The sequence below is a fragment of the Euprymna scolopes genome, chromosome 16 (assembly GCF_053919585.1).
Source record: "Euprymna scolopes isolate OS-2025 chromosome 16, ASM5391958v1, whole genome shotgun sequence".
Taxonomy (NCBI): domain Eukaryota; kingdom Metazoa; phylum Mollusca; class Cephalopoda; order Sepiida; family Sepiolidae; genus Euprymna; species Euprymna scolopes.
In genome coordinates this window covers 98,926,000-98,953,782 of record NC_136497.1, presented here as the reverse complement: position 1 = coordinate 98,953,782, position 27,783 = coordinate 98,926,000, and the positions used below count along the sequence as shown (strand labels likewise).

The window sequence follows — 27,783 nt, the reverse complement described above, 5'->3', positions numbered from 1 at the left end:
AATGAAGCTACATCCAAGGGAGGTCACTTACATATTATAACAATGATTGCATATTAATCTAAAGATATTCGAGAATGAAGCTACATCCAAGGGAGTTCACTTGCATATTATGACAATAATTTTATATTATTCTAATAGTATTCGAGAATGAAGCTACACCCAACGGAGATCACTCGCATTTTTCTAATGGAATTCGACAATGAAGCTACATCCAAGGGAGGTCACTTGCATATTATAACAATAATTGTATATTATTCTAATGGTATTCAACAACATTTGACAATGAAGCCACACCCAAGGGAAGTCATTTGCATATTGTAACAATGATTGTATATTAATCTAATGGAATTTGACAATGAAGCTACATCCAAGCGAGGTCACTCGCCTATTATAACAATGATTGTATATTAATCTAACGGTATTCGAGAATGAAGCTACTTCTAAAAGAGGTCACTTGCATATTATGACAATAATTTTATATTATTCTAATGGTATTCGACAATGAAGCTACACCCAAGGGAGGTCACTTGCATTTTTCTAATGGAATTCGAGAATGAAGCTACATCCAAGGGAGGTCACTTGCATATTATAACAATGTTTATAAAAACAAAACCTCCCAATACTAAGAATGGCTTTCTGAATAATAATGTTTTTATTTTAGAATTTGGGATCAGCAGTTTAGCGCTGTGTGATGTTTGGAATATGACATCTTGTCTCAATGTAGTATATGATAAATATATATTTTGCGAAAATAAGGAGGTGGTCATGCCGGCATATCTAGCTTTAAAGAAACAAACGTCACTCAAAAATAAGAAGGTCGTAATGCCTAGCATGCCTAGCTTTAGAGAAACAAACGTCATCCGGAGGGTCGGGCTTCAATATGATACCAAGTTTGTTAATTTTTGTTCTGTCTGTCGAAAGTTTTTAGCGGACATAAAAACACACACACACACATTTTGCCTTTTATATATATATATATATATATAGACTAGCAGGGGTTACCTGGCGTTGCCCGGATGTTTAGAGGTGTGTGTGCTTGGGTGGGGGTTAATCAAAACATAAGAATAAGCGAAGTAAATATTTTTAAATATTAAAATGTTAAAACTTAAAAAAATTGAAAACAAAAAAAAACATTAAAAAAACTGATGTAAGGCAAACGAACGATGTTAAATGTAAAAATCGGAAAAAACAAAAAAAGAAAATGCGAATGTGATGGAAAAATAAAGCAGAAAAATGAACGTTAAAACTGAAAAATAAAAACCAAAAAAAAAAAAAAAATCTGAAAATGGCTTAAAATAACCGTTTCAATATTAAAATTAAAAAAAAAAAATCGAAAAAAAAAGAAAAAAAAAGACATCTCACACCACGATTCGAACCCAAAACCTTTAGATAATGAGGTCGCCCTCTAAGCAACTGAGCTAAGACGACATTGACAAATTGTGTCTTTTTTTAAATATTTAAACTATATCCTTTTCCGACGTCATTTGCGCATGCGTAGAGCAAACTTGTCATGAGAGGACGGTTTTTGCTGACCCTTCCCTCTGGAAAACTGATGTTTTTCAGGTGAAGAAATTATTTTTTTTGGCCAATTTTTTGATATTTGTTGGGCGAAGGTTGAAACTTTAAAATGATACCAATCTTATTTTCCCAAAATGTTGGTGGGGGAAGGGACTAGCTCCCCTTGTCCAAATTGAATAGAAATTGTTTGATATAAGGAAAATATTTCCACATTGATCAAAGCTGATTGCTTTTGGACATTTCCGGCTATCGTCAGAAAATAACGCCAGAATTAGTGTCGCTTTTATTATATGAAAAAGCCTAATCCACATGCGGCAAGCGACAAATGTTGAATATTTATCTTCCCGAAGTTGAGCAAATTAAATAGACAGGCGAGCTCTGTTGTTAACTCGGAGATATGATTTCTATGTGATATAAAAAGTTTTAAGAAGTTGCGAGCCGACCGACTGCTTCTCTGAAAAAAAGCCTTTCTTGGACATACACAAAAAGCGAACATACATACACACATTTTCGCTTTTATATATATATATAATCTGATAGTTCTTTTTTGAATACGTATTTATCTTTATTAACTTTTGAATAAGTCAAAAGCTCTGCAACAAGGTCTTTCATTCTGAACAGGGAATACTTTTTTGTTCTTCCAATGCTGAACTTATTAGGTTAGAAATTCTTTGCACTCTGTTCATGAGAAGACAAGACAAATGGGTGTATGTACCAGCCCACATGTGGCAACAATACTCCACTTAGCAATTATGGTGGTAAATACTGGGTGAAAAAAACCCTTTCTTCTTCAATATGTCTAATGTCAGACAATTTCCACAAACATCTTCACATGAACTTGCACTAATGCCTACTAGACAGGAGAGAACGAATGCCTACTAGACACTGCCCTCGAGTGTCTAAGGTCTTTCTGTACAGGGTTTGTCAGGACAACCTGGCATGAGGATACTTTGCTCTACAAGTAAACCCTGACTAAATATTCAAAATAACATAGTATTCGCAGCCCAAATAAGATCTCAGTATGGCTAACCCACATTGGCTTTTACAAGGAATGATGCACCTTTGTCAAGTGATATTACCTTAAGTAACAACACGCAATTGGATACTTCACCAGACTAGATGTATTCTTGTCCTGAGATAAAGGGGAACTTTAATGGAATATTTGAATATCTATGTATTTCATACAGAGATCAAGTGTTACTCTTGGAAGGGGGTGCCTTGATTTCTGAGAATTTCAACCGAAGTAAAATGAAACCAATGTGAAACATTACCACAGTATTGCTTCCCTGTAGATTCATATTATGAACCATCCTTTTAAGTATTTGAAATTAATCCATCACAGTAATAATTCTCAAGGGTCTCATCAGATTCATCTTTTAACTGACAATCATTCCATGTCATTAACCTTTATCAAAGCCAAAAGCCACTGGAGAAGTGGTGATTGATTGATTACGAGGAAAAGATTTTATGAATGAAATTGTTTGATTAATAAAATTACAAAGCTTACATGAAAGCATTTTTTTTTTTATTCAATTTTTTTTTTTAATTTGAAAAATAAAAAAAGATAAACAGAATCATAAAAAATTATGACAGAAAAAAAAAAACAACAAAAATTTTATAGAAAACATTTTATTAATCGAGTAGAAAGAAATTTATTTTGGCGCAAAATTTTTCAAGTTCTCGTTTTTATATTTTGTAAAAATTAATTTTCCTTTGTGTTTTGTGCCTGTTTTATTTTTTTTGTAGTTTAGTATCCCATACCTCACAAAAAAAAAAAAATAATTTTCGTTTATTTATTTTTTTTTTAATTCAAATTTACATTTAAAAGTTTTTGTTTCCAAACATGCAGTCATTGATGGACTTCAAAAAAAAAAAAAAAAAAAAATCAAGCTTAATATTGAGATTTGAATGACCTTGGTTTTAAAAGGCTCTGTCCGTATGTCTGCTATGTTTAAGTTTGAAATTGTATTTTATTCATATTTGTGGCACAAATTGAATAAATGCATCTTAAGATCTGTTCTTGTTTGTTGAAAATAAAAATAAAAAAAAAGAGTGAATTTGAAAAAAAATTCCAAAACCAAAGTAGACAAAAAGAAGGTGTGGGTATGAACATGTGTGTGTGTGTGTGTGTGTGTGTGTGTGTGTGTGTGTGTGTGTGTGTGTATGAGAGGATGCATGCTTTATACCCATAACCAGAAAATACAGTGATTGAAACTGAATAGAGTTTGATAAAATGCATTCAATCAATCTGAAGCAAGTAAAAACTCTGATCGCCATTAACAATATTTATGGTTGAGAGAATGATAGAATAAATAGTCAAGAAAGGAAGACGGGATAAAAAGAGGATTTGGGGGAAGAGAAGGGGAGTAACAGTCGAAATAATGTGATGAAAAATTAGATTCGAAATGAAAATATAAAATAAATGATTTTTATCTACATAAGAGTATTAAAAAGAAGTTAAAAAAATTGTCACATTCATTTTGTTTTTTGTTGTTTTTACCCACTTATAAAATCTTCCGGATAAAATTCGGAAAACATAAAAATGTTTTTTCAAGAGTTGCAAAGAAGGTGCAATTAAAAATTAGGGTTTATTTTTTTTTACAGTTAATTTTTAATAGTTAAAAAAAAAAAAAAATAACCACAAGGGTCATCATTTCAAGTTTGTATTTGTTGAAAATTTTCCAATAAAGGAATTTCTTTTGAATTTCAAATTGGATTATCTTAAAATAAAAAGGGGGGGGGGGCAGTCAGCATTTTAAAATTTTGGTCTGGTCGTAGCTTAGTGGCAACCACAAGCCTGAACAATCATGTTGCGGTATTTCTTAAGAATAACGTTGGCATTGTCATCAAAATAAAGCACAGAAATTCCGCTGAGTTTGGTCGGTGCACAACATGGCTTTGGGATGCCCTGGAATTTCACCGTGTGCACCAGCAGTTGTACAATGGCGTGATTGGTGGCATTCATATTTAAACCAAGAGGAAAGATGCATTCTCCATCACAGTAGTAAGCAGAATAGCCTTCGGGGGCAATTATCCAACTCTGCCAATAGAAGAAAAAAAAGAAAGAAATACATGAATACGTGGTTAAATAGACAAGAGTTAACTATTCTGTGCTTTCTAAGTAATAATTTCCGGGGTTAAATTTGACACATTGCTTTCAAAACCTGCTACTCCAACATCCAACTCCAAACTACTTGAGTGTCTGAAAAATCAGCCTTTTTATTCAAAACTGGAAACATTTCATTTGCGTATTAGGTGACAAGATCATAAGCATATAATGTTACGTACGAGTGCGATTAAGTGTTGATACTGGTATGAGAGTCAGCTAAAATATGTGATAACAAGAACACCCCTTCCTTGACCAAATTTTTATTCGATCGGTGAAAAGTGAGTCATTCATACACCCACACTTTAAAAACTAGAGGAAGCGAGGCAGATAAAAAGCCCCTTCCAAACACATTGTAACGTGAAATATCTTTATCCGCTTAACCTCCCCACATCCATTCTTCCTTCCTAAAAGTAAAGAGAGAGGGCAAGTAATTTCAAAAGGAGTTGGTGCACAAATGAAACCACATGAGGAGAAAATATTAAAAAGATTCTGAGTCCAAATGCTGTCAGATGTAGATGCAAGCCGAGCAAGCAGAATCTGTGTCGGAGAGATTGCTGAATTCACATGTCTGAATCAATTCAATGGAGATAGCTGCACTAGATAAAGGACAATTATGCCTATGTTTCTCAAAATAGCAGCAAAGGGCAGATAACCTGAAAAACCATGCTTACTACAAATCGATGAATGGATGTGTTACCGCGAATCTCAAAGAACTATTAAAATTCTGGGAAGTTTGGAATTGGACAATGATTTCTTTTTAATATTTTATTTCTGTTGGATCTTTCACATTATTCGGATTATACTTTTTGTATATTTAATTTTGAGTTTTTTGGGGTTTTTTTTTTGCTTTGTTGGCTATGCTCGAAAATCACTACTTTTCTCTCCATTAGGGACTGACATCTTGAGATTAATGCCACCAGAAAAAAATGAAAAGGAAAATAAATAAAAACACCAGTCATTTTTGAAAAAGCTGTGTTACACCGAAAGTCTCAGAAAAAAGAAAGTATTTTAATCATTTAAGAAAATATTTTATATCAATATTAGGTACTTGTACAGTTTAATCAAGACATAAAAAAATGAAAATATCTATTTGTTATGATACCAATCAAGGGGTAGCCATGTTTCAATTTTATGAAGAAAAGCTAGTATTTAAGATGGGGAGGAGGGTGTCGGTACTCTAGACTGAATTATCTCCCCATAGCATGTTCTAAAATCCAAACATGGCTGCCTTCAGCTCGCTGTCATAAAAATGTTTTTCTGCTGTAAAGAAGAAAAAAACCAAAAAAAAAACCTACTCAATCAAATTCAGTGAATTTTTTTTTTTGAGAACTTCCGTCCAAAACCGATATGCGCAATATAACTTTTCGATATTTCATTTTTTAATGTCTTCATTAAACTGTACAAGTACCCAATATTAAATTTTCAAAAATTTTTAAATTAAAAATGAATATTACTGTAACCAATAGTGAAATGGATCACAAGTTGAACAATAAATTGATTCATCTCCATTATAAAGCGTCTATAAACCAAGTGTTGCTGATCTAAATAACTCATTACCGATTGTTAAAACAAATGGCAATGTGATCAAAGTCAGAAACAACAATGGCTAAACTAAGTGGGTTCACCATGTACATGTCTGCTTACACCTTACATGTTTTACATGACATCCAAATCATTTATTACACATTTGACATGAAGGGTATCACCACCACATTTCTTTCTGATCCATTGAAACAAAATCTGAGGAGTACCATATAACTTTAAGAAATTTACACCACCCCTTCTAAATGTGAACAGTTGCTGCATCCTGTCTAAACCACTGGCCGTTCTTTGCAACACTTTTTTTTTTTTTTGAAATCGCTTCAGACAAGGCATGAAGTCAATTGATATAAGGATCTAACAGAACAAATACCACTTTAAGGTAAAAAACAAAACAAAAAACTAACCAAATATAAGCGGACCAAGAAAAACAGCAATTCTTCCTCCTTTGTCAACAGTATCACTCATGAAATGCAAGTATTAAAGAACAAAAAATAAAAAAAAAGGAAATAAGAGTTATGAGGCTGCTGAAAATAAACCCAATGCCCACTTTCTACTCTCTAGAAACTTCTTAACAATCAATAAATGATCGGTACTGATCATGACAGACACTGAATGGTGATAAAACGAAGACTGTTGGGCATTTATGATTGAAACCTAGTGGACATGTCAGGAAGAGAATAAAGTTTCTTTGTGCCAAATATGATTGGTTTGTAGAAAGCATTTAGAATTTTATTAAAGATTCCATGAATGAGGGTATTTGGGGGGGGGGGATCTACCCGTATTGTTATAATACAGCATTTATCTAAACATGGCCATGCTTTAAAAAAAAAAAAAAAAGGAGAACATTTACTCATAAAAATGTGTTATTAAAGAATTTAAATGTAAAGTTTGATATTAAAAACAAAGAAAACTCATTTTGCACCGAAATTGTTTTTGTTACATTTTGATGTTTTTAGAATTAAAATTGCTTAAGCAAAATTCGCACCAGAAGAAAACATTTTTGGAAATTATTGCATCATTGGCTATATAATAATAAAAGTTTCTTTAAAATTATTTACCCGCCATCCGAGGTCCCTGAAGTCTACATGCATTGTCTTCCGCCGACAAATTGGTCGTACATAACGGCCTGAAAAAAATGTTTAAAAAGTTCAAAGTGGCATTTAGCAAACTGACATCAATTAAAACGTTTATTGTCTAAACAGACCCTCCCCCCTAACTGCAACTAATATATTTACACAACCTCATTTCTCCATCTGTGAATGTATGTTTTTGTTTCTATTGATATTCAAATCAGTTACAGATTTAGGCACATATATCCAACTAAAAACAAATTACAAATATTCACATTATACTAATATTCAACCTTGCATATTTCTGTATTTAAACTACTGGGCAAAGAAAAACTCAAAAGAAAGAAAAGAACAAAGAGAGCTTTTTAACCATCTATGGGGTTTCTTGTAGAGGAAGTCAGTTACCTGATAGGAGAAATTTGTTATTTTAAAAATATTTTTATTATTTGCCTTTTCTTGTAAGTGATAATATTAAAACTTTATTATTGATTAAAATGCTAAAAAAAAAAATGTGATCAAAGAATATGGAGAGTTTTCCCTATCTTCTTTCCTTGCTTTCTATAATTATTTATGATGTGTAGGGAAAATTAGATGAACTTACGAGTCCGCCGCCAGGACCAATTATGGTCATCCCTGTGCGAGACAGCTGTACGAGAGTCCATTTGTCGACGGGCAGACCGTGTACGTCTAATGTGGAGTTGTTGGCTCATTTTGAAAAAACAGACCAAAAATGCCTGCTTGTCTGGTTCTCCTTTGCGACCAACAATGCCTGCCCGCTCAGGTCCAACTTCTTTGCCTAAAGATAATGAAAATTAAAGAAAAAAGTAAAAAGTTTTTGTTTTGTTTTTTTTTAATAAAAAAGTTAAACATATTCAAATTTTTTAATCTTTGGATTCTTCAGATTACTGTTTTTATCTTGAAGGTTATTTTCACAGCATTTCAATTGTTGTAACCTCCTACCTTGTTCAAACGTATCTTGTCAAACTTAAGAATCTTTCTGCCAAACAGAGTCCTGAGTTTGACAGAATGATTTCAAGTTTGACAAGATACACCTTAAGAAGGTCAGAGGTTACATCGACTGAAATGCAAAAATAATACTCAAGATGAGAACAGTAGTCAAAATAATACGAATAAGCAATTGTCATCTTAAAAAAACAAAAATGCAATTCTCAAATTAAACTAGAAGATTCCCAAGTTAAAAAAGATGCAACAAGAAGGTTGGAAGTTAGATTGAAACTCTGTAAATATAACTTTTAACATATCATAAATTTAACAATTCCAGGAGTCAAATATTTGGAGCGGGGGGTGGGTACTCTGCACTTTACCAGAAAGAATATTTTTAACTGTCAAATATAAGCCTAATTTTAAGTTTAATTCATAGTTCGGAGGATGAGATATAGATTAATAAATTTTGCAGACAGTTAACCAAGTCATTCACTTTTTATAAACTTTAAAAAGATATTAAATTTTCAGGATTATTTAGGTTTCAAGCACTCCAAAATAAGCACCGACCAAAAGGACATTATCAGATTTTTTTTTATTTCCAGTTGAGTTAAATTGTAAATAGGACAATACATTTTTTAGCCACAGATTGTTTAAATGAAAGTTTATTTACTTTTTTTTTGTAACAATTACTAGAAAAAATAATCTATTCTGTTCACTACTTCATTTAAATTGGCTTTAGTACTTTATAATCAGGAGTGTTTGTGTGAGGCCCAAACATTATAAATGTCAAGTGTCTGCAAGTGCTCTAGAAGAAGGTGGATCAGAGACTGATTATCTCTGATCGGGTCAGCGTTGTGAAGAAAGTACAATGTTGAAAGACCCCAAACTCCATGCAGAGATATCAATGATGGCACCTCCCAATGCAATAGTGTATTGTGTGCATGTTTCAACATAGATCACAGACTTTTTATTAAAGAAAAATAGTTTTTACTATTTTAGTAAAGGATAATTATGAAAAAAAAAATTACTGTTTTGGATGGGGAGGGAATTAAAAGTGAATCAAAAACAAATTTTTTTTAAAAAAATTTTTTTAAATTAAATTAGCTGCTCAGAAATCTGCAGATCTTTTATAAAAAAAGTTATGCATAAGAATTTCATACAGTGAATTCATTGATGGACCCCCCTACGACCTAAAAAAAAAAAAAAAAAAAAAAAAAAGTTAAACTTACCTGAATTCAAATCAATCACTTTTAGAAAAAGTCCCATATTGGAGATGGGAAATATCGTCCAAGATTCAGCAGCATGGGTAACATTCAAAAGGACCCATCCTTCGTACTCAGGTGTTAAAGTATAATTAGTTTCTGGTATCAGAAGTTTATCCCTACAGAAGGAGAGGAGGGTGAGAAAAGAAAAGAAAGCAAAATGGTTTCGGTTAATGAGTAAAATTTCAAGAAAAAAAACAGAAAAAAAGCATGGGATAGAAAATAATCAAAGTAGCAGCCGCTTAGAACAAAAGCAGCAGAAATTGTAGGTGTTATTTACTTCCTTCCCACTGCAGAAAGATGAGGCACAAGTTTAGAAGGTGGCATGAATCAAGTCAACGCCTCTGGAAGAGGAGCACTTTGACCAATTAAAAACTCACTGGGTAGTCCCGTCTGCATTCCCCAGTAGGGGCATCTCAGACAGTAAGCAATAAAGTGGAGTAAGTTTATTGCATCCTCCGAACTATGAATTAAACTTAAAATTAGGCTTATATTTGACAGTTAAAAATATTCTTTCTGGTAAAGTGCAGAGTACCCCCCCCCCCCTCCGCTCCAAATATTTGACTCCTGGAATTGTTAAATTTATGATATGGTAATGGTCTATGAAGATGGACTTCCTAAAACTACACAGGACATCAGCCATTCCTCAGTCAATAGAGAAAAATCCATTTCACAAATAGCTTATACTCTGTTGGCTTTGAAGACCAGGTTAAGAAAATATCCAAGTATAAACTTAAAAGTATAAACTACTCAATGAAAAACATGAATTCATTGCTAAATGTAGGCATTAAAATAAGTATCTTCTTTGACACATGAATCTCAATTAAATTATAGAATTACATAAAAAAGCACATTAGCAAACATACCAACACCTTCATTAGTCTACAGGCACAACAAATTGCTTTGGTAGTTAGGCCCAAATAAATAAAATATTGAAATAAATTAATAAAACTAATTGTCTAAATTATTATTAATCATTAGAGTATACAATGCACACTGACGAACACACGTTTGGTAATTAATATCAAAACGAAAGTAATAAAATAGGTTATTTCCCCTTATCTGACAAAAATAATGTTTCGTTTTCTCTGAAACTTGCTACAAATTATTAATTTATTTTTAAAGACTAATATTTTTTGGTCTTTGTTTTGAACGTATATTTATTTATTTAAAGTATGCAGATGTGTTTATATATTTTTATGCATATGATTCACTCCTAAACTAATTAACCAATCATTATGCAACTTTGAACACAGTTGCTTGCTGTAATAGTGAGTAATGTGGGCTATATTTAGTTTAATGCAAAGGGTAAAAATTCAAATACCTCTGATTTTTGTGAAATTTTAACCATATATAAAAATCTTATATTTAAATAAAAATTATTATAAACCCACTCAAAACTTTAAAACTGTACAAGACAATAATAAATATTTAAAAAAATGTTAATTTTTGAGGGCATTTTAAGAGCTTTTAGAGAGTATGATATTGGCATTCCTATTTGAACATTTAAATATTTCAGATTTGCATCGAATTTGATTCATAGTCATTAGACATCATTTAAGCAAGATTTCCTAAATTTTTTCAACCCCCTCAAACTTCAGTATTAAATTTTAGACAATTTTTAGAGTCAAAATCATGTAATGATTTTTGATCAAAATTGAAACAAAGATTCTAGACATAAGGTTAAGCTGCATTATATTTTGATCTTAATCTTTGTAAGGGTACATAAAAGTAGGTCAACACTGTTCTGTTTAAGGAATTAATTTCACCGATGATGAGTATTCTCTCTCTCTATATATATATGTACGTGTGTGTGTGGGTGTGTGCATGCACATTTTCTTAGAATGAACATACTGATAAATGAAATAAACTGACACCAGCATATAATGCAATGTTGTTTGTGTAAACAAATGGAAATCCAGTATTTGACAATGTTTATCATTGTAATTTCACCTACCTTAGCAGTAGCCAAAATGGTATAGGCGTTAAAACTGTTGACTGTCGTCTAGACAGTCAAGTTTTGATTCCAACTTGAGGCTACCTGCACTGAAGAACTGTGATACAGTGAAATAGTCTGGATGACGTGTATATATTTACTTATGAATTATGACTTATCAAGGTAAAATACAACTGAAGGATAAGGGTTGATGACATGCACAGATGAATTGCCGGTAGAATGATGAATTATGAGAGGATTGAAACCCGATTACTTATGGAGGATGGTTTACGATCAGTAATTTTTGACATTAGGGAAGCAATCAAATGATAATGCATTCTACAGATGGGAATTTCTTGGGGGAAAAACTGTTCATGCAAACTGTATCTGGCATTAAACATATGGAAGAGAAGTTTTATATTGTGCTAGAAAGAGGAGAAATTGGAGCTCAGTCGAGTATCTTCAATGAAAATACTAGAAAAAAAATACTAGTAACATCTTTTATATCATTTAACATTTAACATTAAAAACTATTGCACATTAACACAAATGACTATCTTTGATATCATAGCTGTAGAGTTTGTTTTGAATTATTTGTTCAACTAGTTTTGTCAGGAAGCAATAAAATTATCTTTATTAACATTACTTTATTATATTTGGTTAAGTGAGTGGGGGGTAACAGAATCTGGTTCTACTTGAAGTTGTCGGTGATCAATAAATGTAAATTACAATATAACATCTTATCTCTTTAGTCTATTTTCATTATCAACATAATTTCTATTCATATTATTGTGAAAGCAGGTGGGTGGAGGAATGGAATTACCTGAAATCAAGAACTTCATTGTTTTTTTTTTTTTTTTTTTTACTCCGTGTTGTCCTGAGGCAATAAATGAGATTATAGTACTACATTTAAAAAGGATACCTCCAGTAAATGAATTACATTATTATATTTTTTTCCAGCAGATTAAAACATGAAAGAATAGGTTGGGTAAAGGATAAAGGGAGGATTAAGGAGAAGGATAGAAAATTGTGGAAGAGTAAAGAAGAGAGAAAGATAAAGAGAAGCTTGGAGTGAGGGAAAAATAGAAGATCTTAAATTATTTAACTTTTTAGTTTTATATAACCTGGGCAATGCCAGATAGCCCTGCTAGACAAGTGTTGTGAGAAAAGATAATTCCTGAAGCATTTACTTAATAGCCTGGAAGATGGGCTGAAGCTTAAGCATTCATTGTTTGCTGTTGGGAGAATAAGTTCAAGAGAAGGAAGACAATAAAAATCTGTCAAGTAAGACACAGACAATTATAAATGATAAGACAAGTCACCAAAATATTTATTTAGATGTGAGAAATAGAGTAAAAAGAAATCCAAGCATAATAATAGTAAATATTTATTAGGACAGAAAATTTATAGGACTTTTTCTCCTGGTTTATTATAATTATAAAGCATATTTTAATATCAATTTAAAATAAAAATAGACCACAGATTCTGGCCAAATTTTCATTTTATTTTGAGGGTTTTTTTTTCCAATTTCATTTTTTTCTAGTTTGCTATATCTGTTGTATAACTTGATCATTTCATTCATAGTTTTTGTTTATTTGTGTCTGGATTAGGATCATTGATGTGGTTTGTCATGACTTAGATTTAGGTGAGGGTTATTCTTTTACAGGGTTTTGTCTATGCGCTTATGTAGCTTTTATACAGTAAGTTTTTGGTGAACTTGATTTTGGAGGAACGAGTATTTTGTGATAGTTTTTTTTATCTGAGAAACTTGTGATGGTGTTAATTGTTGTTCTTGAATATCTTTTGTTATATAGATAAGGTTTTGAGTTGAAGATTGTTTAGATTGTGTGGATCTCTAGTTCTTTTATGAGGATTAGGAGTTCGTTTGGATTCATATTTGCTAGTTTTCTTGTGATGAGATAATATTTTTGGTATTCAGAATTGAAAATGGTTTGCAATAGTTGAGTTACTCTTGAACGGACTGGATAGATATTCTCGACAATTTTTTTGGCTTCTGGGAAGGAGATGTTCCAGGTGTATTTAATTTTCATTAACTCTTTTTCTCTCTTCTATTCTTCAGAATCTGGAGTCAGCTGAAAGTTCTCCTTGGCAGTTTACGCATTTCAGCAGTTGATAAGTTTCTTCCTGGTGGTCAGATTCGTCCATTTCACATTTTTTTTTTTTTTATTACATAACTTTCTTCTGGTACACCAGTTCTTGTGGTGTCTGAACTTCTGGCAATTATTACATCTAAGTAGATTACAGATATAGATATCCAAATTCATTATTATGTATTCAATCTTAATTTTTTTGAAGGTTTGGGTTGGTTGGTTGGTTGGTGTTTTACGGCATATCAACCACTGTGGGTCATTTAATGCCAAACCATTGATTGATTTTAGATAGTTTTTTTTTTTTTTTTAAATTTTGGTTTATACAAATTTTTAATTATTATATTGTTTTGTGTTTTTAAACTTTTGGTTGCTTTCAGAGTTTTATCAGCATTATTTATAATAATTTAAAAAGTTGTATTTTTTTTAAATATTTGATAATCTGGTGTGGTGTTACCTTATGAAACAGTTCTTTGATTTCATTTGCTGTATAATATTTGTCTCTAGTAGATTTGTATTTCCGGCATTCTGTTAATATATGTTTTATTGTCATTTGTTGGTTACAGAATGTGCATTTCGCTTTTTCTGTTGCTTCAATTAAGTGTGAATGTGTTAGTTTGGTGTGTCCAATTCTAATTCTGTTTAGAACGATGTTTTCTTTTCGTCCTTTCATTACTATTTTATTTTGTTTTTTGATTGTAGGTTGGTGTTCATGCAATTTATTTTGGGTGCATGTATCCCATTCTGCTTGCCACTTAATTTTGTTGTATTCTATTATTTTTTTTTTTGAAATCTGTGTATTGTATTTTGATGTTTCTTATATTTTGATATATAGCTTCTTTGGCTAGTTTATCAACTTTTTCATTGCCTGGTATACCAACATGGCTTGGTATCCAGGCTAGGATAATCTTTTTCCCTTTTTCGCTAATTTCATTGTATTCATTCATTATGTCGATTATGTCAGGGTGTTCGAGTTCTTCTCCTTTTAGAGCTAAGATGCATGACAAAGAGTCAATGTATATAATAAACTTTTTCCCATTATTGTTTTTTATAAGTTCAAGTGCCATTTTGATTGCCTGTAGTTCCGTTGTATATATTGATGCATCAATGGGAAGTCTTGTTTGGAGATGGATCTGTCCATCGGTACATGCTGCACTTGTTCCTTTTGTTGTTTTGGATCCATCTGTGTATATTTCTTTGTATTCTAAATATTTTTCTCTAAGCTCACCAAAGTGGCTTCTATTTATTAAGTTGTTTGTATTATTTTTCTTGTATTTAGTGAGGGTTAGATCAGTTTTTGGATTTTTTAAGGTCCATGGTGGTCTGTTACTTACTGTGTGTGCGATTATGATATTAGGTTCTTTATTAATTTGAGTTATTGTGTTTTTGATACGATGTCCAAAGGAGGGTATGTTTTTTGGTTTGCTGGTATAGAAGTTTGTATATTGCAGGTTGAAAGTTTTTTCATATGTTGGATTGTTTGGATTACTTTGTAGTTTTATTGCATATTGTAGTGTTAATTTCTGCCATCTTAAATGTAGAGGAGGTTCTTTGGCTTCTATGCATAGGCTTTCCATGGGTGATGTTCGGTATGCTCCCAGACTAAGTCTTAATCCTTGGTTTTGTATAGTTTTTAATTTTTGGAGATAAGATTTACAGGTAGAGCTGTATATGATGCATCCATAATCTAATTTTGATCGAATATGTGCATGATATATTTTTAGCATTGTGTCTTGATCTGCTCCCCAGTTTATTTTAGATATTATTTTTAAAATTTTTAATGCTTTTAGGCATCTTTGCTTTAGATCGTTGATATGTGCATTAAAGTTTAGTTTATTGTCTAGTATGACACCTAAAAATTTTGTGTGTTGTACTACTGGGATTGGATTTCCCTGTATTTGGAGTTGTGGGTCTGGATGATATTTTTTCTTTCTACAGAAATGGACACAAACAGTTTTATCTTTGGCTAGTTTGAATCCATTTTTGTCAGTCCATTTTTCTATTTTGTTCAAACTATGTTGCATTTTTTTTTCTATTGTAGACATATTTTGAGCAGAATAGGCAATTGAAAAGTCATCTACAAATAGTGACTTTTCGAATCCTGTGTCGACCGCTTGTACTCATTCATGTTTACTAGGAATAATGTGATGGATAATACACTTCCCTGTGGTACTCCTGTTTCTTGTTCATATTGGTCTGATAGTGTATTTCCTTGTCGCACTTTATAATATCTGTGAGATAAGAAGTTATGTATGAACTTTGCCATATTTCCTCTTATCCCCATATTATGGATATCTTTTGAAATTCCATATCTCCATGCTGTGTCGTATGCCTTTTGGATGTCAAAAAAGACAGCCACCACATGGTGTCCACGCACAAAACCGTCTCGAATGAAGGATTCCAGTCGTACTATTTGATCATTCGTACTTTGTTTTTGTCGATATCCACTCTGGTATTTCGATAGAAGGTTGTTTTTTTCCAGGTACCACATTAAGCAGTAGTTGATCATTCTTTCCATAGTTTTGGAAAGACAGCTGGTTAGGGCTATAGGCCTGTAACTAGTAGGGTTAGCTGGGTTTTTATTCGGTTTGACAATTGGTATAATGGTGGATTCAAACCAGGATTCTGGTATGTCTCCAGTTTCCCATATTTTATTATATATGTTAAGTAGTATTTTGAGAGATGTTTTTGGTAATTTCTTTAAGAATTGGTAATGTATGTCATCTGGGCCTGGAGTCGTATTTCTGCTTTTTTTTATTGCTCTTTTCAATTCTTTTATGCTGAATGGTATGTTATATATTTCGTTGTTACTAGTTGTAAAATTAAGTTTTTCTTCTTCTGACGTTTCTTTGTAAATTTGAAATGATGCTGAATACTGTTTATTTGATGAATTTTTGTAGAATTCTTCAGCTAATAAATTAGTTATTTCTTTTTGGTTTATGCATTTCGTTCCATCAGTTTTAGTCAAGTAGTTTATGGTGTTCTGTATATCTTGCTTTGGCGCGCATTTCTCTGTATTTTTGTAAGTTAGTTGCTGTAGGGTTTTGTTTGAACTTTTTAAGTGTGTTTTTCCTTTCTTTGACAGCTTTTTTGCATGTTTCATTAAACCAGGGATTTGTTTTTTTGGTGGGGTGTGTTGAAGTTTTAGGTATTGTTTTGATGGCAATATTGTTTAATGTTTGTGTAAAATGTTTTAGTGGTTTTTCTTTTTTTAAGATGTTTTCATTTATTTCTGTTTTGCATAGGTTGGCAAATGTTTCCCAGTCAACTTTGTGTAATTTCCATTTTTGAGTTTTTTCTTCTGGTATTTTTGGATTACTTTCTAGTAGAATGGAGTAGTGATCACTTCCATGTTGATCTTCCAGTACATCCCACTGAAAGTCCATATAGATGGATGGGGTACAAATTGATAGGTCTATTGCAGACATGGATCCATTGGCTGGGTGCATGTAGGTATTCTTGCCATTATTTAATATGCATAAGTTTGTTGATGATAATATTTCGTTTATTATATTACCTTTATTATTATTTTGCTTATTTCCCCAATGATTGCTGTGTGCATTAAAATCTCCCATTATTATGAAAGGGGGTGGTAGTTGTTTGATCAGTATATCTATTTCTTTTTTGTTTATTTGCTGATTTGGTGGAATGTATATTGAGCATATTGTTATTTTCCGGTATAGATTAGCTGTTACTGCTATTGCTTGAAGTTCGGTGTTTAATTGGAGGGTTGTGAGGTATAGTTTTTTTAATTAGTATAGATACTCCTCCAATTGGTCTATTTGTTGTTTATGTGCTTGTTTTGTCATACATATTATATTCTTTGTATTTATAGCCATGGTTTTCTTTGAGCAGCGTTTCTTGTAGACAGATTGCCGAGGGGTTTTGTTTGTTGATGATCTCTAGCATTTCTTCATGGTTAGATCTTAGTCCTCTACAATTCCATTGTAGAAATGTTGTTTTGTTGTGTTTTGTGAGGTTTTCCATAGATAGGTTTTCAATTTTGCTTTTCCTTTTAAATCTGTCTGATTTCTGTAGTGGTTTTTATCCTACATCAATTTCCATCGCTTTGGAAGTGGATGGTCTGTTTCTTGTTTCTGGTGAGAGGCTTTTTGGGGGTTTTGGTCTGGGACTTTTAGATTTACTTTGTCTTGACTGTCTTTCTTGGCTATCAGTTTCAACTAGTTCAAATTTATTTTCATTTTCAATTAATACTAATTCTGTTTTTTGTTTGTCATTTTGTTTTTTTTTGGGGGGGGTAGTTTTTTTGTTGTTCTGTTCTATTTCCATTTTTTATGTTGTTGTGTGTTTATTTTTAACATCTGTTTTCGTCCTTGTTAGTGACTTGGATCTTTCACGTTTTGGTAATTGAGGAGGTTTCATTTCTTTAGAGATTGATTCCTCAATATTGATGGAAGTTTTTCTGATTTCCTTTGTTTTGTTTTCTTTTATACTGGGTTGTTCGTTTCTGACTTTTATTTGGCTGTTAAAATTTATTTTCAGTTCTGATAAAAAGGATTTTAATTCTTCAATGTTCTTTAGTTCTTTTGCTAGGTTTGCAATTTCTGGAGCAAGGTTTAGTTCATTGTAGTTGTACATTTTGTTTGCTTGTTGGGTTATTGTGGCATATGAGTTTTTGGTGCGATTTGTGACTTCTTTGCGGGCTTCTTGGAAGGTTATGTTTTTTTGATATTTGATTGTTATTATTTCCTTCTCTTGCTTATATATTTTGCACTGTTTTGAGTGAGAGTGGTGCTCTTCTTGACAGTTTGTGCATTTGGTTTTATTTGGGCAGTCTTCTTCATCGTGGTCTGGGTTTTTTTCACTGCAGTTTCCACATGTGAAGAATCTTAGACATTGGTCTTTATTATGTCCAAACTTTTGGCAGTTGTAGCATTGTAAAGGTTTTGGAATGTATTGTTCTATTTTCATTCTTTCATAACCTATATTGATGGTCTCTGGTATTTGAGGATAATTGAATGTTAGTATATAAGTGTTTGTACATATTACCTCTCCTTTTTTTAAATGTGATTCTTTTTATATCTGTGACCCCTTGGTTTTTTAGTTCTGTTTTGATTTCTTCTGTTGTGCAGACGGAGATTTCCTGGTTTTTTATGACTCCCTTGGCGTAGTTTAGTGTTTGGTGTGGATAAGCTTTGATGTTCATTTCATGCAATTTTTGTAGTTGAAGTAGAGTTTTGGCCTGTTTTTTATTTTGTACTTCTACCAATATGATACCATTCCTTAATTTTTTGACATTTTTGGGTGTTATTTTGCTTGATATGACCTTTTGGATAGTGAAGGGTGACATTTTAGTTAACGGTATATTAGACGTTGCTTCTAACACGATGAATCTTGGAAAGTTTGTATCTTCATTGTCGCTGTCAGAGTCAATTTCTGTGTGTGGTCTCTTGGATTTTTTGGTGTTCATAATTTTTGAAAAATTCATCAGCCATGCTCCCCACCCTCCTCGGAGCCCCTTATGGGGAAGAACTATGAGGGGGTAAATTCCATTCGCCTCGGTTCTCCAGAGCTACATAGCTGGTATACTCAAATATGGGGAGGTTTCCAAGCATTCACAATATATGGTTATGCCCACCCAAGTATGGGATTTCCCTGTATTTTTATTATTCCTGATGGTTACCTTTTTCCCAGCTTGATTGACCCTTCAGCCATCACTTATTAACTCAGTTTATTGTTTATGTTGAGTGTTAGTGTGTTTTTGTTTGGATTGTCTGAGTTAGTGTTTGTCATGACCAACCGATTGATTGGATCGGGCTTATCCAACCTCCCGTCTAGCCTAGTAAGGGCCAAAGTGGTGTGTTGTAGTATCATGTTATTATTTCCTAGGCATGTTCCACTCAACCACCAGGATTCCGTTCTTAATGCATTACGGGTTGCCACCAACGGTCAACTGGTGGTCCCATTGAAGGATTTTTACCCTCTGCAGGGGGGCAGTCGGTATGTTCTGTCGCCCTACCAACTAGGCAAAAAAAAAAAAAAAAAAAAAAAAAAAAAAAGGTGAGGAGGTGGAGGAAAAAGAAAACGAGGGAGGGGAGGGGGAGGAGAATGTTGTTTTTGTTTTTGTTTTCGCAGAACATGACTAAGTTTTGCAAAAGGGAATAAAAAAACAAAGACATCTATGTAGGTGCGTTTCATCTCAGGAAGTCAGTAGACAGCCTGATCTGGTAGCACCAGTGAAGGTTTGGGAGAGTTAAATGTGTTGAGTTCCTGACATTTTTCTTCATCAAGATTTTTTTTTACATCTGTTAGTTTTTTTTTGTTTTGTTTGATTTCATCTTCTGTGCAGTTATCTAGTTCTGAGCTTCTGACCACCTCTTTTGAAGTGTTGAGGAATTTATGAAGGTAAGCTTTTATTTTTATGTTGTGTAGTGAAATGGTTCATAATAATAGTTCAATATACTTCTTATTTTTTTACTTCTATCAAAATATTGTTACGTGTTGTTTTAATCACACGTTCACTGCAAGATAGTTTTTTTTTATTATGAAGGGTGAGAGTTTGGTGATGAGTTTGCCATCCATGGACTCAAGAACTATGTATGTTGGATAGTAATTGGTTGCTTCTTCTGTTTCACTATCTGAATCTGTTCAAGTATCAGTGTTCAGATGTGGATTTTGCATAATTTCATAACTTTATCTGTGCTAGTTTATTGTCAGGTACCATATGTAGAATTTTGAATTTCATTAGTTATGCTCTTCATCCATCTCAACCCCCATGAGAGGGTTTTCCTAGTAGAAAACTCATTCACCTAGTCACATCAGAACTAGACAGCCAACACACTCATGCTCATAATTGACAGTTTAGATTTCATTCCCAACATAATTACTCACCCAGGGACAGAAAGGGGTATGCATCATTTCTTAGCAAGATTGGTCTTACAGCCATTGTCCTAATTCAGATTTTGTAGATCTGGAACATCCGACATAACCAGTCAGTTTATCAGGTCGAGCTTCTCCAACCACCTGTCTAACTAAGGGCCAAAGACATCAAAAGTCACCAACAGGTGGCTGCATTGACGGACCAACTCTGCAAAGGAGCAATCATTGTATTCTGATAACTCACAGGCAGGGTCAGAAAGAGAAAGAAAGAGAAAAAAAGAGAGAAAAAAAGAGAGAGAAAAATGAGATATAGGGAAAAAAATAAAATAAAGAGAGAGAAAAGGAGAGGAAAAACAATAAAAGAAAGAAGAAAGTAAGGATGAGGGAGAAAGAGATATAGAGAGGGAGGAGAAAGTAGGGAGAGGGAGGAGAAAGTAGGGAGAGAAGAGAGGTAGGGAGAGAAAGAGAAACAGATGGAGGGGGGAGATGAAGGGAGAGGGAGAGAGAGAGGGAGAGAGAAAGAGAGGAAGGGAGGGAGAGAGAGAGGGAGGGAGGGAGAGAGAGAGAGGAAGGGAGAGAGAGAGGGAAGGGAGAGAAGAGAGGAAGGGAGAGAGAGAGAGGAAGGGAGAGAGAGAGAGGAAGGGAGAGAGAGAGAGGAAGGGAGAGAGAGAGAGGAAGGGAGAGAGAGAGAGGAAGGGAGAGAGAGAGGAGAGAGAGAGGAAGGGAGAGAGAGAGAGGAAGGGAGAGAGAAAGAGAGAGGAAGGGAGAGAGAGAGAAAGAGAGAGGAGAGAGAGAGAGAGAGGAAGGGAGAGAGAGAGAGAGAGGAAGGGAGAGAGAGAGAGAAGAGAGAGAGAGAGGAAGGGAGAGAGAGAGAGGAAGGGAGAGAGAGAGAGAGGAGAGGAAGGGAGAGAGAGAGAGGAAGGGAGAGAGAGAGAGGAAGGGAGAGAGAGAGAGAGAGAGGAAGGAGAGAGAGAGAGGAAAGGAGAGGAGAGAGAGGAAAGGAGAGAGAGAGAGAGGAAAGGAGAGAGAGAGAGAGAAAGGAGAGAGAGGAGAGAGAGAGGAAAGGAGAGAGAGAGAGAGGAAAGGAGAGAGGGAAAGGAGAGAGAAGAGAGAGAGAGAAAGGAGAGAGGAAAGGAGAGAGAGAGAGGAAAGGAGAGAGAGAGAGAGAAGGGAGAGAGAGAGAGAGGAAAGGAGAGAGAGAGAGGAAAGGAGAGAGGAGAGAGGAAAGGAGAGAGAGAGAGAGGAAAGGAGAGAGAGAGAGAGGAAAGGAGAGAGAGAGAGAGGAAAGGAGAGAGAGAGAGAGGGAAAGGAGAGAGAGAGAGAGAGGAAGGGAGGAGAGAGGAAGGGAGGGAGAAGGAGGAGGAGGGAGGGAGAGGAGAGGAAGGAAGGGAGAGAGAGAGAGGAAGGGAGAGAGAGAGGAAGGGAGAGAGAGAGAGAGGAGGAAGGGAGGGAGAGAGAGAGGAAGGGAGGGAGAGAGAGAGGAAGGGAGGGAAGGGAGGAGAGAGAGGGAGGGAGGAGGGAGAGAGAGAGAGAGAAGGGAGGAGGGAAGAAGAAAGGGAGGAAGGAAGAAGAAGGGAGGAAGGAAGGAAGAAGGGAGGAAGAAAGAAGAAGGGAGGAAGAAAGAAGAAGGAGGGAGGAAGAGAGGAAAGAGTGAGAGTAATATACAATCAATGCAAGACAAAATTAGAGCAAGAAGTGCGGGCATTATTTTGAAAAGATCGAAAAAGAAGAGGGGAAAAAACCTTTTTGCAATTGGATTAACAAATCTTTTCTTATTAATGTTCAGCTGAGAGATCACAGTGAGATTGGCTTACGGCAATGGCAAAAAAAAAAAAAACATTTCGAAAAGATCAAAAGCGTAAACTGATCAGATTTTGCCGCCACCGCCCGCGAATGCTGCCAATCGGAAATCAATTAAAAGAAAGTTTTTATTTCTTCTTCAAAAGAAGAACGGATATCCTGATGATGATGCGGCCACTGCATTGTCTGCATTGGAAATACCATTCCAAGCTGAAGCATGACAGACTGACGAGGTGGTGGGGTAGACGACTTCTTTCACAGATGCTAGTATATGCGGATATGAAGAATCAGGTGGAGGTTGGGAGTAAGTTGAAATCAAAGAATTGCTTGTCAATAGATTTTGTGTAAATCAGTAGGAGGTGAGAGGAAGAGGAGAAAGAGGGGATGGGAAGATTGCATTTCTCTTCCCTTTGATGTTGGGTGCACATCACCTGCTGACCTAATTTAGAGAATAGAGAGGTAGAAACATTTGGAAGTGATGAGATGCCCCCTCCCTTTTTCATGGAAAAAAAATCTGCAGTTCTTTTAAGGGTCATCGCTTTTTGTTAAAATTCCAGTGATCTTATTCTTAAGGTTATTTCGAATGCATCATCACCTTACTATGAGCGGAAGTTCTTTTTGTAGATCTGAACATGTTTAAAATCTGGGGTGGAATATTTTTTTCAAGTTTGAAATACTATTTTATTCAATCAATGAAACTTACATTTGAAATACCATTTCTATTCGTAAATATGCAAGCTGAATGGGTATGAATTAAGAATTATAATCTTGCACCATTTCAAAATATACTGAAAATATTTTCCCCACTTCTCATAAAGAAAAGGAAATTCACTATGCAATATTTCTTACGAAGAGGGATAAAAAAAAAACAGTAAAAGATTAAATACTCAGTATGAGATGACTACATTTGTTTTACATTATTTCTGTAGCAGCATCCAGATGGCAGAAATAAAAATCAAGCAAACAAAAAAACCATTAATCTAAGAACATGTGTTTATATATTTATATAAGATTTGACGTTGGGGGCCTGAAGGCCAGGCGTTTGCGTTGGAATAGTTTCACTTTATTTATACAAAAAGGACAAACAAACACCCGAGATGACGGCACGGTGGGAATTTATTTTAACTCGATCAAAAAAATAGAAAGAAAAGGTGTCCGTTTCCGAATCTGAGATATTATGATCTCGGAAGTATGGGAAAACTTCTCCTGGAATTTAACAGACAACAGAAGCCGATGTAAAAAAGCCTTTCATGGACATACAAATCCTTTTGCCCTTTATATAATAGATGAAAATACTTTTTTTAAAGTAGAAACTCTTACTCAGAAATCTATGTTCAAAACTTCATATCGCAGAATACTGGAATTTAATATCATTTAAATCTTTAAAAAAATTATTTTTTTAGAATTGTTTTTTTTTGTTATAATTCAACTAATTATACTGTATATTGAGAAAAAAAAACGATTTTTTTTAAAACATAATATTGATTTTATATACATTTTTTATTCACAACTTCAAGGTAAGCTGTATAAGTACTTGGCGTTGGCCGGGTGTTTGGAGGTGTGTGTGGAAACTCCGCGGGTGGGGGGTGTTGTTAAAAAAAAAAAGTAAGTATGAGGATCGAACCCGAATCCTTGAGAGTTGTAAATTAAAGTGTGAAAAAAAAAAAAAAAAAATGTACGACGTTAACCATTGCCCCACCGCGAGATGCTAACGGAAACACGTTTGAATTTATTTAATTACTTGGATTTAGCAGGTGCTCGTTTTAATGAGTTAATGAGGTCAAGTTTGACTGCGGGATTTCATTTACTTGAACGCCCCCCCCCCCAAGATGTTATAGCAAAAAGACTAACCCACAGCGAGCGACAAATGTTGAATATTTATCTTCCCGAAATCGAGCAAATTAAATAGACAGGCGAGCTTCATTGTTAACTGTGAGATATTACGATTTATATGTGATATAAAAAGTTTTAAAAAGTTGTGAAGCGAGCGACCGCTTCTCTGAAAAAAGCCTTTTGTAGACACACAGAAAAAGCGAACACACATACATACATAATTTTCGCTTTTATATTTATAGATATACTAACAGATATACCCGGTATTGCCCGGGGTCTGGATTATACAGCTACATCTGTATGCATAATTAGTTGACTCTCGTGCATCAGGGCTTTTACATAGTTCACTTCTTGTAACAAAAAAAAAAAAGAAAAAAAAATACTCAAGCTGAGATCGAAACCAAAACCTAAAGACAGTGAGTCAAGTATGATAACCATTAGGTCAGCTTGTCACGTCTTTAAAAAGCGTTTTCATACCTACTTATTCTTAACATAAGGAAGCTGTCAGGTGAACAATTCGCGCATGCACAGTTGACAAACAGATAAAAATCTGATGACCCTTCCAAATACCAATTTTTTAATTTTGACCCCTTAGCAGTCTTCTTTTCAGATAAAAACTGATTAAAAAGTTTTCCGCATGTCTGACTACCCTATGTACCAAATTTCAAGTTTGTATATCAAAAATTTGTTGAGTTGTACTTACACCCACATTTTCATATCTATATAAATATATATAAATAAATAAATATTTTTTAATTATTTAAACTCTTCAGCTTTATAAAATGTTACAATTTTTATGAACCTAAATTTATTTTGTTTAGTTTTCATAACATGAAATATTTCCCTTTACATATTTAACAAAAACCGCTTTTAAAATCTAAGTTAATTCAAAAATGAATGTGTACAAAAAAAAGTTCATAAAAATCTGACCATTAGTTGATTTTGCTACATTTATTAACATTGGTATGTTTACGCTTTCAAAATGATCACTACATAGGAACATTGTTTTAAGGCATTGATTATGTAAACGCAATTTTGGTCTCACATTTTCATATGCTGAAAAGAAATTACTAGTATATTTTAAACATCTTTTAAATAGTAAAAAAGTTTTAATATTAAATTAGATCACAGTTAGATCATGTTACAGGGGGAGAGAGTAAATTTGTGGCACGCGCTGGAGGTCCCTATTAACTTAATTATAACAAAATAACATTTAATACAGATACTAAGATATTAAACATATTTAACAATTAAAAAAAAATTATATAAAATATACAATTACAACAATAAATAAATAGTAGACTCAACCACATCCCTTATAATTTTATGCGTAAACTAAGTATTTAGTTCAACAGTGCTCAATACATTGGTAGAGCTAGGTAGTAAGTTAGAAAAATATACATGGCAGATATATTTTTCTAACTTACTACTTATCTATATACCTCAGGACATTTATAAACAGTCTCCAAATAATACAGGGAGAAGTCAAATATCTTTGGTGGGGTTTCATTCTTGATAATGAAAAAAAAAAAAAAATGTTTAATGTCATTGAAAATGGTTTGTCTCCATGAAGAATCTTTAGCAAAACAAAGGTTGCACAATCCCAACAGCACCTTTCTCAAAGCATCATTACTTAAGTCTCCAGAACAACTGAACAAAAATGTTAAAGTATAGAAAGACGTTATATAAGCATGCATTTTTTTGTATAGTTGTTCATATGAGGGATCGAGAATCTAATTTAACCCATAGCTGGAGGGAAAATATATGGATATCCATTTTTCATCAAGGATAATTCTGAAAGTGATGAGGTAAACAGAACTCCAACCCAGCACATCAAGCCAGTCTTCCTAACATAAATTACAGATATAAATCTAAAACTTTAGCAAAATCTGACAAAACTTACTGAAATCTTTCTTTGCAGCTGAGTATAATATGCACACACTTATATGAAAATTTGAATATATCAGATTTGCATTGAATTTAATAAACAATCAAAAGATTCCTTGTATTTTCATTTCTTCTTAAGACCTCTCAGGCTTAAGCCATAAATTTGAGACATCCTAGAACCAAGATCATGCGATGGATTTTATCAAAATGAGAATAATTTTTCTAGATATAAGGTTTATTATCATCATTAAATATAATTTTATTCATCCTCCTCGGAAAATTATTCTTGTAGTCTATTATATAAAGGACAGCTCTCTGCGTATGCATGTTTAGCTAAAACTATAAAAAGGACAAAATAAATATCCATAAAGTTGGTATTTTCTTGACCGGCCCTTTAATTTTTTTTTGATTCTGTAACCCTAAACTGGAGCATATTTGATCAAAGGAGGTCAATTTTGCAGAATCCAGTTTATGTATGAACTAATAGGAAGTAACTGATGTTTTTAATCAATAAATTACTACCCTTATGCTAACTCATTCCTCGAGAAACCCCTAAAAAAAAAAAAGAGTTGTTTGTGTGCATGTGTACGAGTGGGCCAGAGAGAGGAATGGGCAGAGTAAAGAAGATGGGGGTCGGGAGAGGGGAAAGGAAAGAGAGAAATCTTAATAATAGTAATATGTTACATTTTAGCCCTGCTAGTTATTATATAAAAGTAATAGCTGTATAAAAATCCAGAATTTCAAATGATTGCAAAATTGGCAGCAATATTATTGATTGAAATAATTGAATCTATTACGTACAGATATCTATTCACTCATTAGTTATCAATGATTTTCAAGGATTCTGCAAATGTTTTAGTCTGATTTTTAAATAAAAGGATTCTTTCTTTTATAATCATGATTAGTAAAAGGTTATTATTTAGCCACATAACAGTAGTTTTTATCATTTGATGCTAGAACAAGCAAAAAGCTGAAAGGCCTTATTAAGAGAAAGACTCTTCTAAAGAAGGTTACTGACTTCTTAGCATTGGAGTTTCTGGCTGTAATGAGCGAGCAAGTATTAAGGTGAACAAACTTACTAAATAATTTATGGTCAATTGACTAAAAACACGACAAGAATACTCAGAATCATTTTCTAAAGCATTTCTGAACTTTTTAGATGAGGATTGATCATTTATATCGTTTGGATTCTTCGAACTACTGTTCTCATCTTGAGTGTTATTTTCCTATTTCAGTCATGTAACCTCCGACATTCTTCAAGTGAATCCTATCGAACTCTGAAATCTGCACAGAATTTGGAATTGAACCTTTTATTTAATGCATAGAGGTAGTATGCCCTTACTTCATCAGCCATCACTGAGCAGAAGTCTTAAATAAGTCAAAATTGTATTTTAGAATGCACTGATGACTGAATCTTCAACCTCCAGAAGAGTGTAACTTACAACTGAATTTTACCACTTACTTTATCCACTATGCCATGGATCCTTGCATTTTTCTCTTATACACAAATTGTTAGAAAAATAATAATTTTACTATTTCACTCATAAAAAAGTAGAATGAAAAATCCTATTCTAAAGTTTTATTCACTATGCTTGACATACTTTATACAAGGAGATTATATATATATATATATATATATATATATATGGAAATTTATATTTGTCTATATATAAATTACAAGAATAATCTATATTCCTATTTTTACTAGCTAAATTTAAAAAATCTAACATATCTTTTGAAAATTGTTTTGCCATATTACTTCTAGAAAAAAAAAAAATCCTCAAAAAACACTTTTTTGGAAATACAAAATTTTTTTTTGCAAGTACCTCAATTTTCACGAAGTGTCCTTAGTGTTCACTTTTGTTAACTTTCTCTGTATATAATCCAAATAAGATGGCATGCGAGTGACATTCTCACTATGATTTATGAAGAT

General features: G+C 33.3%; 1 protein-coding gene across 1 annotated transcript in view; it reads right to left on the bottom strand.

Moving 5' to 3' along the window:
• Window positions 1–3,131: 3,131 nt before the first annotated feature.
• LOC145296024 (bone morphogenetic protein 7-like) overlaps window positions 3,132–27,783 on the bottom strand; it is a 70,106-nt gene continuing 45,454 nt past the window's right edge. The window contains exons 3-6 of the mRNA XM_080142064.1: window positions 9,414–9,565; window positions 7,841–8,035; window positions 7,228–7,295; window positions 3,132–4,558 (exon numbers count right to left, since the gene is read on the bottom strand). Of these exons, the coding sequence (XP_079998190.1) occupies window positions 4,298–4,558; window positions 7,228–7,295; window positions 7,841–8,035; window positions 9,414–9,565 (676 nt within the window). The 3' untranslated portion in view covers window positions 3,132–4,297. The remainder of the gene's footprint in view (window positions 4,559–7,227; window positions 7,296–7,840; window positions 8,036–9,413; window positions 9,566–27,783) is intronic.